This window comes from Erinaceus europaeus, chromosome 2 (genome assembly GCF_950295315.1).
Source record: "Erinaceus europaeus chromosome 2, mEriEur2.1, whole genome shotgun sequence".
NCBI classification, from domain to species: Eukaryota; Metazoa; Chordata; class Mammalia; order Eulipotyphla; family Erinaceidae; genus Erinaceus; species Erinaceus europaeus.
The window spans coordinates 98,811,870-98,832,979 of record NC_080163.1 but is presented as its reverse complement, the minus strand read 5'-3'; the positions used below and the strand labels follow the sequence as shown (position 1 = coordinate 98,832,979).

General features: G+C 38.8%; 1 protein-coding gene and 1 pseudogene across 1 annotated transcript; one reads left to right on the top strand and one right to left on the bottom strand.

The window, feature by feature from the left end:
* Positions 1-1,461: 1,461 nt before the first annotated feature.
* LOC103118099 (disintegrin and metalloproteinase domain-containing protein 20-like) lies at positions 1,462-7,969 on the top strand. Its single transcript, XM_007528275.2, has 2 exons — positions 1,462-1,561; positions 5,285-7,969. Exon 2 carries the CDS (start codon positions 5,419-5,421, stop codon positions 7,855-7,857), a length of 2,439 nt encoding a protein of 812 aa, XP_007528337.1. The 5' UTR covers positions 1,462-1,561; positions 5,285-5,418; the 3' UTR covers positions 7,858-7,969.
* Positions 7,970-10,504: 2,535 nt separating this feature from the next.
* Positions 10,505-11,324, bottom strand: LOC103118084 (large ribosomal subunit protein uL13-like; annotated as a pseudogene).
* Positions 11,325-21,110: the final 9,786 nt, after the last annotated feature.

Here is a 21,110-nt window from a genome sequence, read left to right as displayed (position 1 = left end):
ATGGAGAGAGGGGAAGACAGAGGAGGGAGAGAAAAAGAGACACATGCAGACCTGTTTCACCACCTATGAAGCGACTCCCCTGCAGATGGGGAGCAGGGCCTGGAACCGGGATCTTTACGCCAGTCCTTGAGCTTTATACCACCTGCGCTTAACCTGCTGCACTACCGCCCATCTCCCCCCTTCTTTTTTTTCTGTTGTTTTTGGCTAGGACAGAAAAAGATACCTGTAGACTTTCTTCAGTGCTTGTGAAGCAACCCTGCAGGTGGGGAGCCGGGGGCTTGAAACAGGATCCTTGCACTGGTCCTTGTGCTTTGTACTATGTGTGTTTAACTCAGTGTGTTACTGCTCTGCCCCCTATATATCAATTTTGTAGTGTGTGTGCTTAACTAGGTGCACTACCCCCTGGGCCCTCTAATATGTCAATTTTGTATCAGGAAAAATAGTAAATAAATTTTGAAAAGATGGGGGTCAGACGGTGGTGCACCTGGTTGAGCACACATGTTACAGTGCACAAGGACCCAGGTTCAAGGTCCTGGTCCCCACCTATAGGGGGAAACTTCACAAGTGATGAAGCCGGACAGCAGGTGTCTGTATCTCTCCTTCTTTATTACCCCTTCCCCTCTCAATTTCTGTCTCTATCCAATAATAAATAAATAAATGATAAAAATGAAATATTTAAACATTAAATATGATTACTTACATATGGAATTCTTGGGGGAAATAGGATAAATAGAATAAATCTCCTTCTACCACATGAAGCTTTTAAAATGCTCTTTAGAGATCTATTACTGTCTTTCCCTTCTTAACAGTTTATTGTCCTTCAACTAAGTTTTCTACTACACATATAATGCTTTTTCTTATCCTGAATCAAACGTTTATTCTGTAGCTTTACTCTTCCTTAACTAATCTGTTTCCTACTCTTTGTGGAACTTGGAGTCAGACTTTGTCTTAGTTCCTGAGATCAGTCCTACATTCCATATTTTCTAACATTATATATATTCTTTACATCCCCAAAATTCTTTAATATGCTTCAGTGCTGAAAAAATAATTTGTAAGCAGACCAGCAGTATGAGCAATAGTGTTAAAGTCAACAAATCCAGAACATATGAGAGATAGTATAGGGGCAAAGAGTACAGTCAGATCTATTTGTATTAAACAATATTTAGAAATAATGGGGTTTTTTTGTTGTTATTGTTTTAACCAGAGTACTGACCAACTCTGATTTATAGTGGTGCAGGAGATTGAACCTGGGACTCATGCTTGAGAGACACTTTCCATAGCCGTTATACTACCTAACCCTGCCTGAAAATAATGTTCCATGAAAATACAAGAGCTGGAATGAAAGGCATTTAGCCAGTTGCCATTGTCTGTAGAATTGTGGGTCTTGTTGCTAAGCAGTTAAATCTAGAACATAATCATCTGAGAAAGGAAAGGAAAAGAACCTGTTAATTCCTTTGTTATGCAGAATTATCAAATAAAGATCTATTGAGAAAGATTTTGAACCAACATTGATAAAGACATTAAGTAGAAAAGATGGTAGGAATCATAAATTCTGCCAGGGGTAAGTCACTCGAGAATTTAACTGTAAAGCTGAGAAAAATTTGTGCTTGTACACACATGGACACACGCACACAAATATGCTATTAGTAGCCACTTTTCAGACTTTGGGGAGGACCTATAGCTTTCTTTATTGTTCCTTAACCCATTTAAAAAACTGTGGATGATAGCTACACAGCTGAGTTCTAAATTTTTTTATATATAGTTTGGAAAACAATGAATTAGAGTATAAGTAAAATAAAAGGCTGTAGTAAGGATTCAGAGCTAGATGAAATTGGTAAAAACTGTTGGGCAATTAAAAATAATTTTTAAAAGCTGGTGTCTGGTAATGTACTTGAGGTTTTACACTACTTTGTCACTATACCCCATCATTAGTGCACATATCATATTATCTCATGATATCTCTGAGCAGTGTCTCTGGAGCCATTGTATAAAATGTTGCCAGGACAATATAGTTTGACTCAAATACTCTTTTAAGGTTTTATTCTTTCAAGTTGATCTATTATAATGATTAGATAATTCTGTTGGACTTATACTGGTTGAGGTAACACTCAGAAACACTGTGTTACTCTTATTTTTTCCATAAGAGCAGTAATACTTATTTCACAGTAATTGCCAAACATATATCAAAAGATACATGCAGAGAAAATTAATAAATGAAAAATTTTATATGCTATTTAAAGATGCAGAGATAAAGCCAGCCCTCCATTTTTGATAAACAAATCTTTCTTGTAACCACTATTCCAAACTTGAGACTATGATAACTAAATTATCTGGACCTATACATTTACTTACGTTTCTCAAGATACACATATTTTTACTGGTGAAATAAATACATTAAAAAGGAATACTGAGGAACACATTCAATTTAAATTCTGTAAGTTTGGGGGCCAGGAAGTGGCATATCTGTTGGAGAGCACTTATTACCATATACAAGGCCCACTCCCCACTTAAAGGATGGATACTTCACAAGCAAGGAAGCATGTCTTCAAGTGTCTATATTTCTCAATTTAATATCTATCTATCTATCTATCTATCTATCTATCATCTTCTCTTCCCCTCTCAATGTATCTCTGTCCTATAAAGTAAAATAGAAAGAAAAATAAATAAATTATATAAGTATGTTAAGTATGATGCTTTTGCTGCCCTAAGTGGCTAAACCTCCCCGCCAAACTAGCTTACCCTAAGGATTCATTGATTTTCTTTACATATATGAAAGTATTTTCTTTGCCTTTAGTATTGTTTTACTTCTAATGGTAACTTCCTAATTTTTTACTTCCAATTTCTGATGGATTCTTTTCAAATGTTGTTCTTTTAGAGCATGATCAAAGGCAAACACTTCTGAGTAACACAAAAACCTACTATATATAACCACCATTTGTTGTCTATAGGATATTGAAGTAGAGTACCATCCTAGGTATAAAAATACTAGTGATAGAAATTGTTACCATGACCACTGGAGTTTCAGAATTCATATTTAACAAGAAGCTCAGAGAGGGAACAGAATAAGAAATAATTTGTTAGGATGTTTATGAATGAAAATAAAAATGGATTTTTCTTCTCTCATAACCAAAATATCTAAATGATTTGTGATGAAAAGATAAAGGAAGATATGAATATTGATACTGATACTACAAATAAAATCTTAATTTGACTACACCCAAGAAAAATATATCTTCCAATAAGATCTTGATCTTTATATTTTATATACTGACTATAGACATGTTCATACATATTTTTATAGAAAGATAACAGCATGAAACACAACTTGGATCCTGACCTTCTTCAATAAGTCTCAACCTGTGGAATCATCATTCATTTATACACTTAATGTCATTATATCTCACCATTATTTCAAAGTAAATTTATTCATTTTTCAAATTTTACTTAGAAAACACTGACAAAAACCATAGGATAAGAGGGGTACAACTCCACACAATTCCCACCAGCAGAACTTCATATTCTATCTCCTCCCATGATAGCTTTTCTATTCTTTATCCCTCTGGGAGTATGGACCCAAGATCATTATGGGATACAGAAGGTGGAAAGTCTGGCTTCTGTAAATGCTTTCCCACTGAACATAGGTGTTGACAGGTCAATCCATACTCCCAGCCTCTCTCTCTCTTTCCCTAGTGGGGCGGGCTCTAGGGAAGCAAGGCTCTAGGACATATTGGTGGACATATTCATCTGCCCAGGGAAGTCCAGTTGTCATCATGGTATCATCTGGAACCTGGTACCTAAAAGAAGAGTTAACATGTAAAGCAGGACAAATTGTTGACTAATCATGAACCTAAAGGTTGGAATATTGCAGATGAAGTTTTGGGTCTCTGTTTTAAAAATAGCTGGTAGGCCTACTTTATATTTCAAAGGGCCCACAACTATATTACTTTTTTTCCTAAGCCTGATATCTGATATGCAGTTGGACCCAAACTATTGTCTGGAGAGATGATGTCATGGTTGGAAAATGGGCTAGAAAGCTGGATTAGGGAAGAGAGTAACTTCCAAATATGGGAAAGGCGTATAAACATTGTTGACTGTAAACTCTATCAATATGATCCTGGGTTCCATATTCAGCTTAGGATCCTTTGCAAACTCTGCATCCCTGTAGACATGAGCTCGCATTATGAGGTCATGAGTAAGAGCATTCCAAGCTTTCCCAAACTTAGGATGCCATCTTCCTCAGGTGGTAGATAAGGTGTTATCCAGCCTCCCTTTGAAGGATGGAACATTCTCTACCATTGTTGATCCACACTGAGGGCTAGGTCCCATAGGGGGCCACAAAGAGATCTATTCTGTTACTGATGGAGGTGACCAGTGACAATGGAGAGAGGGATCTATTCAAGGTCTAGGCCCATCATGTCTGTGTGGGAATGTCAGGATTCCCTGACTAAGGCCCCAGATATTGGGGTGGCCTGATAGTAACTAAAGAGTCATCATTAAAGTATGTCAATCTTTTATCCTTATTCAGCTTTTTTTTAGTGTTTACTTTGATAAGGTTAACTTTGGAGTGACTGAGGGAAGTGTAATAGGAAGTAAGAGAGAGGAGTATCTAGGTCTAAGTAGACACTACTTCATTGTGAACTTTATGGTGTCTTTTTAGGTCTACTTGCTTGTTTCATTTATTGACTCAATGCAGATTATTGTGCACTTTTCCTTTCAGTATATATTTTGCCCTAATTTAAGGATACATGATTGCATATGCCTTATCTCATGGGCCCTAGTCTATATCTAGGTTTGAGGGCTTTGTTAGGAAGTGAATCAGCCAAAATGGAATAAGAGAATCCTATGAGAAAGGAACGGCTTCACCTGAGTAATGAGTCTGAAAGGTTGACATTCCATGCTTGACATCTCTGGACATAATCTGAAATGATGCATGCCGAGGTGGTATGCATTGCATTGATAAGGATGGCATCAACAGATGTAGAGTCATTTGGTATGAATCTAGAGAAGCATGTGAAAAAGTGAGCCCCACCCTAGAGGTTCCATTAGCAGGGGAAATATAGGTAGAGGAAGTTGGTGGCTCCTGCTATCATAGAGTTTAAGAAGGCAATAGATAGTTATTGTTGTAATTAAATTATTTGGCAGTGGGTTTACTAACAGTAAATTTAATACATATGGTAATATATCTTGAGCAAAATAATAATCATGTTGATCTCATGATTTTAAAATCCTCCTCACCTGATATGTTTATAATCCTAATGCTGTCTCTGTCCCTTTTTTTGTATAGGTTTAAGGATTACTGTTTTGATGATGAGATATTGACAGAGGACAGTCATCCATGGTCATCACTACACAAAGCCTGCTCAGAGGGAAAAGATAGAATAGTGATGCTCCCTGCCCTGCTCCCAATCTCTGTCAGCAATGGATCCAAATGCAGGCTCCATAATAGCTGTGGCTGAAGCCTTGGTACATATGATACATACAGCCCTGCTGTTCTGGATGAAGATCTTTCTATTCCATTGTGGACTGTCCCACTTTGGGCACTCTCAAAGTCAAGGAATCCCAGAAGTGGTGACACCCTTGAAGATAACAGGCACTGGTGGAAGCATGAGGCCCCCAGGCTGGACCTCTTACAGTTTGCATTTTGGAGGCCAGACACACATCCTCCACATGAAAGTCAACAAGAATTTGCTGGCTAGACACATGCCAGTGTTCACCTACACAGACCAGGGTGCCCTCCTTGAGGACCAGCCCTTTGTCCAGAGTGACTGTTTCTACCATGGATATGTGGAGGGAGACCCAGAGTCCCTCGTAGCCCTGAGTAGCTGTTTTGGTGGTTTTAGAGGAATGCTCCAGATACATGACATTGCTTATGAAATCAAACCTCGAAATCGTTCTAGTACATTTGAACACCTGGTGTATAGGATGGAACGTGAGGATACATCCCCACCCTTGAGATGTGGATTGACAGATGAAGAAATAGAATGGCAGCTAAAGTCTCTGGAGAGTGACAATTCCACTTTGATGCAGAGTGGGTATGAAGGCTGGTGGACCCACAGGCGGTATTTAGAACTGGCAGTGGTGGTGGATCACAACAGGTATCTCCATAGCAACAGCAATATCTCAAGTGTGTATGCAGATGTATGCACTGTTCTGAATGGAATAGATTTCTTTCTAAAATCAGTGGATGTGGAGGTGATTTTAACTGGAATTGAGGTCTGGACTAACCAAAATGCCATGGTATTACCTAGCGACATCAGCCCTATGTTAACAAATTTTTGCACATGGAAGAAAACCAGCTTTGCTAATCGTGTGCCACATGATATTGTTCATCTTTTTGTAAAGATGTATTTCCAAGGAGTGCTTGGCTTAGCCTTTATAGCATCAATTTGTAATGATGACTATAACTGTGGAGTTGACAGTTTTATGAATGACAAGCTTCAAGAATTTGCCTTTATTGTGTCACATGAACTGGGTCACAACATGGGGATGTATCATGATAATAACTTATGTACATGTGGTGATATAGACTGCATAATGATGCCAAGTAGATCTGATGCAACGAAATTCAGCAACTGCAGTTATTCTTCATTTTGGACTCTTACCACAGATGAAGGAAAGTGCTTTTTCAGTCCACCAAAGCATGATCAACTCTTCAAATACCCACGCTGTGGAAACCATGTGACTGAGCCACAAGAAGAATGTGACTGTGGCTCCTTAAAGTTGTGTGCAAAAGATCCATGTTGTCAGTCAAACTGTACTCTGAGACCTGGGGCTAACTGTGCTTCTGGGCTTTGCTGCAAAGACTGCAAGATCTTGCCAGCAGGCACAGTGTGTAGAGCAGCCGAAAACATATGTGATCTCTCAGAATGGTGCAATGGGACATCCTATCTTTGTCCAGAGGATGTGTATGTGCAGGGGGGCACGCCATGCCCAGGTGGTTACTGCTATGAAAAGAGATGCAATAATCGTGATGAACAGTGTGGGAAAATTTTTGGTAATGGAGCCAAGAATGCAAATGACAGATGCTACCAAGAGATGAATACACGAGGTGACCGCTTTGGTCACTGTGGTCTAGATGAACATACGTATGTACGATGTAAAGCTAAAGATATACTGTGTGGAAGGGTTCAGTGTGTGAACGTGGATAAAATTCCTCTTCTGAGTAATCACAGTACTGTGCATTGGACCTCTCTTGATGGCATCGCCTGCTGGGGCACTGACTTCCATTTTGGGATGACTATTCCTGATATTGGTGAAGTGAAAGATGGCACAGAATGTGGTGCAGAGCATATCTGCATTGAAAGGAAGTGTGTCCCTATGTCAGATCTGACAAGTCCTTGTTCAAGTGAATTCTGTAAAATGAATGGAGTCTGCAACAATAAAGACCATTGCCACTGTAATTTTGGATGGAGTCCCCCCAACTGTGAGCATCCAGGTCTTGGAGGTAGTGTTGATAGCGGCCCAGCCCCCCAAATAACTAACACATTTATGAAACAATTTTGGTTGCTTCGTTTAGTACTTTTTTTGATAGTTGCATTAATTTCGACTGGTTTGAAGTACTGTGAAACAAGAAAATTAATGAAGGAGGCTGAAGATGAAGAGATGAAAAAGACCCATGAAACAATAAAAATAAATGATACCAAAGGCATCACAGAGACAAATAAGAGGAAAGAAACTAAAGACACCAGAGAGACAAAATTGACCAAGCACATAGAGATTATTGATACAAAAGAAAGTAATCAGCCTAAAGTGAAAGAAAAATCTTCAGTTGCACCTAAAATAGAAAAACCAGCATCTATGAACCAGAAAGTATTGCAAACACAGAAATCACAAAGACAGAAATCCCAAAAATTATGAATTTTCTATGTATTAAGTTCTTGATTCCCTGAAATAGTAATTTTGCAACATGTGTCAACTTTCATTGACAGAAAATCCCAGAGATTTTTCATTGTTTGGATTCATAAGTATTCTCCATTAAACAATTCAGGAAATATTTTTGGCATGTTTTAGCATATTTCTACTCAGCAATTTTGGATTATTTTTTTATGTAATTAGACTCTCTGTCTCTGAAGCAAAGGCATAGCTCATAGATGGTGTATATGTGTATTCACTTTGCTATATCTTGGTTTAAAACACATTTCTTTGTTCTCTAACTTTGTCACACAGGGAATGAGAATTTTAAAGATCAGAAACTTCTATAGCAAATTTGCTCCCTATTTCCTTTTGCCAATAAGGTAACTGAAGTGCAATTGGAAGTCTTGATACTCTTTGAGGTTAGTTGTGTCAGTTATTTTTCATTTTTTTCTTTATTTAGGGATTAGTGTCTTATAGTGGACAGTAAATACAATAGTTTGTACATGTATAACATTTCTTATTTTTCCACACAACAATACAGCCCCCCACTAGGTCCTTTGCCATCCTGTTTCATGACCTGAACTCCCCCCCACCCCCACCTCGGACTCTTTTACTTTGATGCAATACAGCAGTCCACATTCTGCTTAGTGTTTTCTCTTCTGATCTTGTTTTTCAACTTATTCCTGTGAATGAGATCATCCCACATTCATCCTTCTGCTTCTGATTTATTTCACTTAAAATGATTTCTTCAAGCTCCATCCAAGATGGGTTGAAAACAACAAAAAAATCACCCTTTTTTACTCAGAAAATGTTCAACAGTAATAGTTAATCTGTCTCTTCATTTAGCTCCCTTGTTTCTTTATTGTTTTTCTGCCTGGATGATCTGTCAAGTTGAGAGAGTGGGGTGTTGATGTCCCCTACTATTACCATATTGCTATAACTCTTTTAGTATATGTCTGATATATTTAGATGGCCTCTCCTTGGGTACACAGATGCTAATTATCATTAGGTCCTTGTGATTGATTTATCTTCTGAGCACTAAGTAATATCTATCCTTATCTTTTTAAATTTTATTTATTTTAAAGTCTATCATATCAGATATACAAATAGCTGTTCCTGCCCCTTTTTGTGGTCCATTGGCTTGTATGGTAGTTTTCCATCCTTTCATTCTGAGTCTGTATTTGTCTTGTCTAGTTAGGTGGGATTTCTGCAGACAATATATGGTTGGATTTTGTTTTCTGATCCATCTTCCTACTCTGTGCCTTTTAATAGGTGAATTAAGTCCATTGACATTTATTGGTATGATAGATTGAAGCTATTTTGATGCCATTATTCTAACTTTTTTTAGTGTTCTGATACATGGCATGGTTTTGGTTATCTGTTTATAGGACACATTTCATAACTTTTTTCAGGGCAGGCTCGGTGATAGTTGATTCCTTCAAGTGTTGCTTGTCTGAGAAGGTTATTATGCCTCCATCTAGTCTGAATGACAGTCTATCTGGATACAGCAGTTTTGATTGAAAGCCTTTCTCATTGAGCACTCAATAGATATCTTGCCATTCCCTTCTGTCCTTTAGTGTTTGAAGAACTTTTCAGCTAATTTTATGGGTTTTCCTCTGTAGGTGACTGTTTTTCCCTTGCAGCCTTCAGGTTCCTTTCTTTATCCTTATTACTTTCCACTCTAAATATGATGTGTCTTGAAGTCTGGGTTAGCTCTGTTTGGGACCCTCTATGTTTCCCGAACATTTACGTCTTCCATCTTTTCTAGAATAGGGAAGTTCTCATCTATTATGTCCTGAAGAATGCTTTATTCCCCTCCCTCTCTTTCTTCCTCTGGTAGGTCTATAATGCATATATTATTTCTTTTGAAGTGATCCCACAGGTCTTTGTTGTTGTTTTCAGTATCTCTTAATATCTTTTTGAGATCTCTAACTTCTTTTTTAGTTGTCTCTAATTCTTCCTCAATCTTGCTAATTCTATTTTCTGCCTCATTTATATTTCTATCTCTCCCTTGTACTGTTTTCTGTAGTTCATCTATTTTGTTACCTTATTCTCTTGATTATTTCTATATACATTTGTATCTATTTAATTTATATGTACTTATACATTATTTTATATTACATAATTTTGTAAGTTCATGTACTATGGAATTATTTTCCCTATGACATATATTCTATAACTTCACAAGACACTATATTGCATATTATATAACATACTACATATTATATATGTGTGCTATAATGTATACAATGTAATATTTTCTAGAAACTATCAGTTCCTATAATCAACCACAGCCTTGGTGATTTGATTCACAGGTTTCAAGTCCTCCACAAAATTTCTGACATCTCAATTGCCAGTTAGCTAATCAGCTCCTCAGATTTAAAGGTCTTATGTCGCTGGATCTATGTGTAATTACAGGTTTGCTTAAACCCAACCCATTACTCTGATCCAGCCCTACTAAGGGCATCTATATATTCCTGTGAGCAACTCACAATTCTCTCAGGGTTTATGATTTCCTTTATTTTCACTGAAACCTAATATAGACTTACCACAGTACAGTGGAAAGCACAGAAAGGAATCTGACATTAAAGGGGATAGAAATTTTTTCATCCTTTCCTCTGCCATCTTGGAGTCATGATAAACATTTAGATTTCATCTGAATCCTGAAAATAACAACATAAAATGTGCTATATAATTCCAGTGTAATTGTTGTTTTAACCTAGAATAAAAGAGCTATTTAAAGAGTGAGGGCAAATAGCTGACTTGGAAATTGCACTGCTTTGTTATGTTTATTTTCTTTCTTTTATTTTTTCTTTCTTTCTTTTTTTTGAGCAAATAGTCAAGTTTATTTATTGGGCTCAGAGCAGGAGTCCATGGGTCTTAAGGACCTCTGTGAACTTGCAGATTTTCTTTTTGGCATTCTTCTCTGCCTGTTTCTATAGCTTCACGAGCTGCTTCTTCTTGTGGTAATGCACCTTGGCCTTCTCCTTAAGCTTCTCCTCCACAGTGGCTGTCACTGCCTGGTACTTTTAGCTCACTTCATGAGCCAAGCGCTCCAGATAGGCAAACTTTCTCGTTGGCTTCAGACGCACAACCTTACGGGCAGCCGGAACCACCATCCACTTTTTCTTGTCATATGGAGGCGGGATGCAGTCAAACACCTTCAGACGGTCCAGGGCAGCCTGGCCCTACTTGGTTTTGTGAGGCAGTATGCCTCGCAGGGTACTCCAGAAGACACGGCTGGGGGCTCAGAAGTGGTAGGGGCCACGGGAGGGGTTGATGTTCATCCGCTTGCAGAGAAAGGCCAGGTATTTCAGCTTGTTCCTGTAGAAATTGCAAGAAATGTTGATACCCTCACAGAGCACAACCACCACCTTTCAGCCCAGCAGCACCTACCTGGCCACGATGGCCTCCAGGCGGCCCAGGAGATGGCCTTGGCCATCAAGAATCAAGACCTGCCCCTCCGCCATCTTCGGGAGCCTCCTGGGAAAGCTTTCTTCTTCTTCTTCTTCTTCTTCTTCTTCTTCTTCTTCTTCTTCTTCTTCTTCTTCTTCTTCTTCTTCTTCTTCTTCTTCTTCTTCTTCTTCTTCTTCTTCATTGACAAAACCACAGGATAAGAGGGGCACAACTCCACATAGTTCCCATCAGCAGATCTCCATATCCCATCCCCTCCCCTGATAGCTTTCCTATTCTTTATCTTTATTCTTTATTTTTTACATTTATAACTAATATTTAGCCTGGCCCCCACTGAACTAAAGAAACTTTGGTACTATGTTTTTTTTACCCCCACCCCCCATTTCCTATTTGAAAAAGTCATCTCAGAGCTGTGAAGCACAAATGATAAACAGAAGGAAGAACCAAAGAAAGAATGGTATATAAACATGTTTATAGGTTATGCTCTGTAATAGGCCAGCTACCTGTAGGATACAAACAAACAAAAAGCTAAGTAATTTCATTTCTAGCCTCTGAAAATTCTGACTGCTTTTCATAGGAGTAAAGCAATCATGTTAAGTGAGATAATCGAGAAAGATAAGACTAAAGATGGGATGATCTCACCCATAAACAGAAGTTGAGAAAAATATAACAGAAAAGGGAAATACAAATTAGAATTTGGACTGGATTGGTGTATTTCACCAAAGCAAAGGATTCTGGGAGTAGAGGCTAGGGTCTTTCAGGTTATTATGCATTATGGTAGAGGATGATCTAGACTGGAGATGAGAATGTTTTTCATAAAATTGATACATTTTACCCATTAACTTTATTTGCTGTACACCATTAATCTCCTCAATAAAGGGAGATTAGTATTTTATTAAGATAAGGCCTTTTTTTTTTTTGGTAGCCATATGTAAAATAGGCCTTGTGGGTCAGTTCACTTTCTTCCCTAGGAAAAATTTCCTGTAATAAATGTGGAAAATGATAAGGAAAATAACAGCCATAGAAAAATCTCAATTATATATTTAAAACACCAGGCATTTTATATTTGATGAAGTACATTTTCATGTAAGGAAAAATTGTTCTGAAGCCATAAAAAATTATTTCTCTGAAATTTTAATATTTCATGTTCCAGTGAGAGGAACTATGCTGAACAGAGGAAGTATCCAGTGCTCTCAGGTACTATACAAGGTTAGGTTCATAAATTAGACATCGAGGGACCTCCAGTTTAGAGATATTTTTGTTCCAGTTGCATTTACTATTTGAGAGTTTAGTAGTTTAAACCCTTCCCCACCCCCCACCAGGGTTATCTTAGGGACTTGGTGGCTGTACAGTGAATCTACCAGCCCTGGAAACCATTTCTTTCCTTCTTCCTTTAATTTTATTAGAAAGGACTGAGTAAAATTGAAAGGGAGGGGGAGGCATAGAAGGAGAGAGAAAAAGTTATCTACATACCTGCCTTACCACTTGTGAAGCTTCGTTCCACCCTACCCCTGTAAGTGGTGAATGGAGTTTTAACCTGGGCCTTCACACATACATATGCACGCAAACAGATATGCCACAACATAGACGCTGGTTTTAAACTTCTAAAAAATATAAACTTATTTAAAATCCTACTACCATTTGGACAGAGATATTGTATATGGAGATTTATCTAAGCAAATGTAGTGACTTCTAGTACACTTATCACATTCTGAACTTTTATGTGACAAGAGGGTAGAGGTCTTGATTAATGATACAATATATTTTATATTATTTTTGTGTAAGTGATTTAATAGTGGCTAACGTGATTATAAGATAACAGGGGTTCAATTCTGTACAGTTCCATACAACAGGGTTGTAAGTCCCATCCCCTCCACTGGCAGCATCCTTATTCTTTATTCCTCTCTGGGATTATAGAACAAAATTCTTTATGGGATGCTGAAGATGGAAGTTCTGGATTCTGAAGTTGCTTCTCTGCTAAACATGGACATTGGCAGGTGGATGCATGCCCCCAACCTGTTTCTGTCTTTTCCCTGGGGGATGGGGCTCTGGGAGGTGAATATTACCATAATGCTACTGCTTAAAATATGTGAGTTATTCTGAAAAGAAAGCAAGATGCAGAAAATAGGTTAGATCAACATGTAACTGTATAGAAAGACTACAAAATATGACAGTAATTAATGGCTTCAAAATAGGTAAAAAGCATGTAGATTATGGGAAAAGATTAAGACTACTATGAGTGAATATCAATCTGTACAAAATAATGTAATTGTGTATTTTAAAAATAATTCTTGTATTACAAGAATTAAGTGAATGGACTGAATTGTAGGTTACGCAAACTAGATTGCCGAAGTATTTATTTGAAAGCAGTTGAATGGCGATATTCCTAAAGTGATATACACACGGAAGACAAAAGGTATAAAATATGAGCTTAAAAGTACATGGCTTACATAAAATATAACTTTTCTAATACTGGAGACATAGTCACAATCAAAAAGACTAATGAGTAGAAATAATCATCAAGGAGTCAGGAGGAGGTACACTTGGTTGAGCACACATATAACAGTGCACAAAGGACCCAGGTTAAGCCCCCTGTCTGCACATTCAGAGGAAAAGCTTCATGAGCAGTGAAGAAATGCTACAGCTGTCTTTATCACTCTCTTATCATCCCCATTACTTTCAATTTCTGTCTCTATCACACACACACACACACACACACACACACACACACACACACACACACACACACGTGCACACGCGTAATTTAAAAGATTGGGTATAGCAAGAAAGTAAATTAACTTTAGGTTTTCCCCAACAACAAAAGTCCTGGACCAGATGGCTTCACAAATGAATTCTACAAAACTTTCAGGAACCCATACTTCTTAAGCTTTTCCATAAGATTGAAGAAACAGGAATACTTCCTTCCACATTCTATGAAGCCACCATCACCCTGATACCAAAAACTCATAGGGACACAACAAAAAAGGAAAACTACAGACCACGATCTCTGATGAACATAGATGCCAAAATATTAAACAAGATCTTGGCCAACCGGATACAGGAGCACATAAAAAAGATTGTTCATCAAGACCAAGTGAGATTCATCGAAGGAATGCAAAACTGGTTCAACATCCATAAGTCAATCAATGTCATTCACCACATCAATAAAAGCAAAGCCAAAAACCACATGATTATCTCAATAGATGCAGATAAAGCCTTTGACAAAATCCAACACCCATTCATGTTTAAAACTCTACAAAAAATGGGGATATATATATCACAGCTTTCTCAGAAAGCTGTGGTATATATACACAATGGAATACTATGCAGCTATCAAAAACAATGAACCCACCTTCTCTGACCCATCTTGGACAGAGCTAGAAGGAATTATGTTAAGTGAACTAAGTCAGAAAGATAAAGATGAGTATGGGATGATCCCAATCATCAACAGAAGCTGACTAAGAAGATCTGAAAGGGAAACTAAAAGCAGGACCTGATCAAATTGTAAGTAGGGCACCAAAGTAAAAACCCAGTGGTGAGGGGTAGACATGCAGCTTCCTGGGCCAATGGGGGGTGGGAGTGGGTGGGAGGGATGGGTCACAGTCCTTTGGTGGTGGGAATGGTGTTTATGTACACTCTTAGCAAAATGTAGACATATAAATCAGTAGTTAATTAATATGAGAGGGGGAAATCAATTGTATGTCTCAAAGTTTCTCAAAAGACAAACTGAATCTTTTTAATATATAGGCTATGTATTTGATATGCGGACTCTCTCAAAAGCCTAGACCAAGTAGATTAGAAGCATCCAATAGCACAGCTATATACAAGATACTGGATACTGTACAGCACACCATAACAAACGGACTTTTCAAAGTTAACCCAATTAACTATCGATTGTCTTTTTGAACCCTAAGACAGCAGGAACCTCACATCTTCACTATAGAGCCCCTACTTCCCCCAGTCCTGGAACCCTTGGATAGGGCCCACTTTCCCGTATGCATCTCCCAATCCAAACCAAATAATATTGCATCCGCCGATCACAACCTAACCAAAGCAACAATTGCCACCTCAACATGCTTCACCTCAGGCTGTATCCAAAGACTTCACGTGTGGAATGACAACCCTTCAGCTTCATTACTCGGGTGAGACCTTTGTTTTATAGTACACTCTAATTTCATCTCAGGTAGTTCACTTTCTAACAAAGTCCCATAACCTAGATATACACCAGTTTCTGTGAGAGAGAGCTTATGTGCACACGTATCCATAAACTACTGCAAAATATATACCTGGAAGCAGAAGTACACTAGAGTTTGCAGTGAGTACCTCCCTAACACTTCCTCTCCACTATTCCAAGCTTGGGATCCATGATTGCTCAACGAATTGTTTGGCTTCATATGTTAACTCTCTTTTCAATCACCAGGTTCCAGATGCCACCAGGATGCTGGCTAGGCTTCCCTGGATTGAAGAACCCACCAATGTGTCCTGGAGCTCAGCTTCCCCAGAGACATACCTTACCAGGGAAAGAGAGAGGCAGACTGGGAGTATGGACCGACCAGTCAATGCCCATGTTCAGCTGGGAAGTAATTACAGAAGCCAGACCTTCTACCTTCTGCAACCCTCAATGACCCTGGGTCCATGCTCCCAGAGGGCTAGAGAATGGGAAAGCTATCATGGGAGGGGGTGGGTTATGAGGATTGGGTGGTGGGAATTGTGTGGAGTTGTACCCCTCCTACCTTATGTTTTTGTTCATTAATCCTTTCTTAAATAAAAAATTTAAAAAAATGGGAATAGATGGTAAATTCCTCAAGATAGTGGAGTCTATATATAGCAAACCTACAGCTAACATCATACTCAATGTACAGAAGCTGAAAGCATTCCCTCTCAGATTGGGGACTAGACAGGGCTGTCCACTGTCACCATTACACTTCAACATAGTATTGGAAGTTCTTGTGATAGCAATCAGGCAAGAGCAAGAAATCAAAGGAATACAGATTGGAAGGGAAGAAGTCAAGCTCTCACTATTTGCAGATTACATGATAGTATACATAGAAAAACCTAAAGAATACAGCAGAAAACTACTGGAAGTTCTTAGGCAATATAGCAAGGTGTCAAGCTACAAAATCAATTTACAAAAATCAGTGGCACTTCTTTATGCAAACACTAAATCTGAAGAAGAAGACATCCAGAAAGCACTCCCATTTACTGTTTCAGCAAAATCAATGAAATACCTAGGAATAAAGTTGACCAAAGAAGTGAAAGACTTGTATACTGAAAACTATGAGTCACTACTCAAGGAAATAGAAACTGATACCAAGAAATGGAAAGATATCCCATGCTTATGGTTTGGAAGAATAAATATCATCAAAATGAATATTCTCCCCAGAGCCATCTACAAATTTAATGCAATACCCATCAAAGTTCCACCAAGATTCTTTAAGAGAATAGAACAAACACTACAATCATTTAATTGGAACCTGAAAACACCTAGAATTGCCAAAACCATCTTGAGGAAAAGAAACAGAAATGGAGGCATCATGATCCCAGATCTCAAACTATATTATAAAGCCATCATCATCAAACAGCATGCTACTGGAACAAAAATAGGCACACAGACCAGTGGAACAGAATTGAAAGCTCAGAAATAAATACCCACACCTATGGACATCTAATCTTTGATAAAGGGGCCCAAAGCATTAAATGGAAGAAGGAGGTTCTCTTCAATAAATGGTGCTGGGAAAACTGGGTTGTAACATACAGAAGAAGAAAATTGAACCACTTTAACTCACCAGAAACAAAAATAAACTCCAAATGGATCAAGGACCTGGATGTTAGACCAGAAACAATCAAATACTTAGAGGAAAACTTTAGTAAAACACTTTCCAACATACACCTCAAGGACATCTTTGATGAAATAAAACCAATTGCAAGAAAGGCTAAAGCAGAAACAAACCAATGGGACTACATCAAATTGAAAAGCTTCTGCACATCCAAAGAAACTATTAAACAAACAAAGAGACCCCTCACAGAATAGGAGAAGATTTTCACATGCCATATATCAGACAAGAAACTAATCATCAAAATATATAAAGAGCTCAGCAAACTTAGCACCAAAAAAGCAAATGATCCCATCCAAAAATGGGCAGAGGATATGAACAAAACATTCACCTCAGAGGAGATCCAAAAGGCACACAAACATATGAAAAACTGCTCGAGGTCGCTGATTGTCAGAGAAATGCAAATTAAGACAACACTGAGATACCACCTCACTCCTGTAAGAATGGCATACATCAAAAAGGACAGCAGCAACAAATGCTGGAGAGGCTGTGGGGACAGAGGAACCCTCTTGCATTGCTGGTGGGAATGTAAATTGGTCCAACCTCTGTGGAGAGCAGTCTGAAAACCTCTCACAAGGCTAGACATGGTTCTTCCATATGATCCAGTAATTCTTCTCCTGGGGTTATACCCCAAGGACTCCATAACACCCAACCAAAAAGAGGTGTGTACTCCTATGTTCATAGCAGCACAATTCATAATAGCTAAAACCTGGAAGCAACCCAGGTGCCCAACAACAGATGAGTGGCTGAGAAAGCTGTGATATATATACACAATGGAATACTATACAGCTGTCAAGAACAATGAACCCACCTTCTCTGACCGATCTCGGACAGAGCTAGAAAGAATTATGTTAAGTGAGCTAAGTCAGAAAGATAAAGATGAGTATGGATGATCCCACTCATCAACAGAAGTTTAGAAAGAAGATCTGAAAGGGAAACTAAAAGCAGGATCTGACTAAATTGAAAGTAGGGCACCAAAGTAAAAACCCTGTGGTGAGGGGTAGACATGCAGTTTCCTGCCGGTGGGTGGTGGGTGGGATGGGACAGTCTTTTGGTGGTGGGAATGGCATTTATGTACACTCCTAGTAAAGTGTAGTCATATAAATCACTAGTTAATTAATATGAGAGGGGGAAAATTAATTGTATGTCTCGAAGTTTTTAAAACACAGACTGAGTCTTTTTAATATATAGGCTGTGTATTTGATATGCAGACTCTCTCAAAAGCCTAGACAAAGTAGATCAGAAGCAACCAACGGCGTGGCTATATACAAGATACTGGGTACTATACAGCAAACCCTAACAAAAGGACTTTTCAAAGTTAACCCAATTACCAAATAATGTGATGATAACATTAACTACCCATTGTCTTTTTGAACCCTGAGACAGCAGGAACCTCACATCTCCACTACAGAGCTTATATTTCCCCCAGACCTGCAACCTTTGGATAGGGCCCACTTTCCTGCATGCCTCTCCCAATCCATATCAAATAATATTGCATCTGCCAATTGCAACCTAATCAACACAACTATTGCCACCTCAACATGCTTCAGCTCAGAAGGGAGACTTCACGTGTGGAATGACAACCCTTCAGCTTCATTACTCAGGTGAGACCTTTCCTTTCATAGTATTCTCTAATTCCATCCCAGGTGGTTAACTTTCTAATAAAGTCCCAAAACCTAGATATAGACCAGGTTCTGTGAGAGAGAGCATATGTTCACACATATCCATAAACTAGTGCAAAATATATACTTGAAAGCAGAAGTACACTAGAGTTTGCAGTGAGTACCCCCCTAACACTTCCTCTCCACTATTCCAAGCTTTAGGTCCATGATTGCTCAACAATTTGTTTGGCTTCGTATGTTAACTCTCTTTTCAGTCACCAGGTTCCAGATGTCATCAGGATGCCGGCCAGGCTTCCCTGGACTGAAGACCCCGCCAGTGTGTCCTGGAGCTCTGCTTCCCCAGAGACCCACCCTACTAGGGAAAGAGAGAGGCAGACTGGGAGTATGGACCGACCAGTCAATGTCCATGTTTAGCAGGGAAGCAATTACAGAAGCCAGACCTTCTACCTTCTGCAACCCTCAATGACCCTGGGTCCATGCTCCCAGAGGTATAGAAAATGGGAAAGCTATCAAGGGGGGGGATAGGATATGGAGATTGGGTGGTGGGAATTGTGTGGAGTTGTACCCTTCCTACACTATGGTTTTGTTAATTTATCCTTTCTTAAATAAAAACTAAATTTAAAAAATCTTTAGGTTTGCTATGTATTTATTCATGGTAAAGGTTAATGAATTACTGTTAAATACTCTCAGCTTCCCTCCCATCCCATGAAGGACTCCAAAGCCCCCTCCTCAAATCCCTCTTTTTTATTCCCTTGCCAGATTTCATTGCTACGGTGCCGTACAGCATTTCCAGTTCAAATTTCATCCTGTGCTCTCCCTTTCTGACTCTGTCTCCCAAGTTTCACCTAAATATCAAGTCATCCAGTATCTATCTTTTTATTCCTGACTCATCCTACCCAACAGGTTTCCTTCAGGTTCCAGTGAAGGTGAAGTTAAGATTAAACTTTCAGAGTTTCCATTCTGGTGTCTAGGTCTTTACTAGTTAGCCTTGCTTCACTGACACTGACCACTCTCTGCTTTCTTCTCTCCTTTCTACTTCATTTGCTGTTGTCGTTTGTGTTCCCAGTTCTATTCTACCACAGATAACTTAGAGTTGGAGTTCCCTTGCTACTTTTTTTTTTCCAGGGTAATTGCTTGGGCTCTGTGCCTACACTATAAATCCACTGCTCCTGGAGGCTATATTCCTCATTTTTTTGCCCTTGTTGTTACCCTTGTTGTTGTCACCCTTATTATTGTTGTCATTGCAGTTGTGGGTATGGAATAGGAAAGAGAGAAATAGAGAGAGGAGGGAAAGACAGAGAGGGGGAGAGAAAGATTGACACCTGCAGACCTGCTTTGCTGCCTGTGAAGCGACTTCCCTGCTGGTGGGAGCCGGGGGCTTGAAATGGGATGCTTATCCTGGTTCTTGCACTTTGCACCATGTGCACTTAACATGCTGTGCTACCGTCTGACCCCCTCCCCCCCTCCACTTGCTACTTTTCCTGTAGGACTCATTTCAATAGTTTTTGCAAGGAAGGGTTGGTGGCCATATATTCCTTAGTTTCTGTATGTTTGGGCTGTTTTTGATTTCTCTTTCATACCTAATGGATAGCTTAGCAGGATAGAGTATTTGTTGCTGATAATCCTTATCTCCTAGTACTGTAAATATATCATTCTACTGCCTCCTATCTCTTCAAGTTTTTGTTGAGAGTCAGGTGAAAGGCTTTAGTTCTGCCCCTGTATGTAAAATTCTTTTTTAAATGATTTTTTATTGTTTTTATTTATTGTAAAGACACAGCCTGAAATTGGGAGGGAAAGGGGAGATAGCAGGAGAGAAAAAAAAGAGATATAGAGAGACCTACAACACTGCTTCACCATTTACAAGGCTTTCCCCCTACATATGGGACCAGGGACTTGAACCTGGGTCCTTGCACATTGTACCATGTGCACTCCACTAGGTACACTACCACCCTGGTTCTCAATTCTTCCTTTTCCTAGCAGCCTGCAGTATTTCTTCAGGGTTCTTTACTTTTGAATAGTGTTACTGTGATGTCTCATTGAAAGAGCTCTGTAGGGTTCAGGAATTTTACTTTTTGTTCATCCTCCTCTATATTTTGAACATTGCCAAGGTGTATGATATTTTCTTCTATAATTTCTTTGGATATGCTCTCTTTTTCTTCACACTCAAGCATTCCAATAATTTTCACAATTTTTCTTCTAATGAAGTCTGCTAATTCACAGAGAATTGCTTCATTTTTCACTAATGTTTTCACCTTCAGCATCTTTATAGTCTAAGAGTGTGATGGTTTCTTCTACTAGTCCTGCTAAGTCTCTCCACAAGCTAATTTATTCTACTACTTATTAGGACTCCTTTGTAAGCCCTTGTATGCTTCTGCATATCATTTGC

Bases quoted from the DNA above. Each gene is read 5' to 3' on its own strand.
- LOC103118099 (XM_007528275.2), top strand. From the start codon at position 5,419: ATGGATCCAAATGCAGGCTCCATAATAGCTGTGGCTGAAGCCTTGGTA.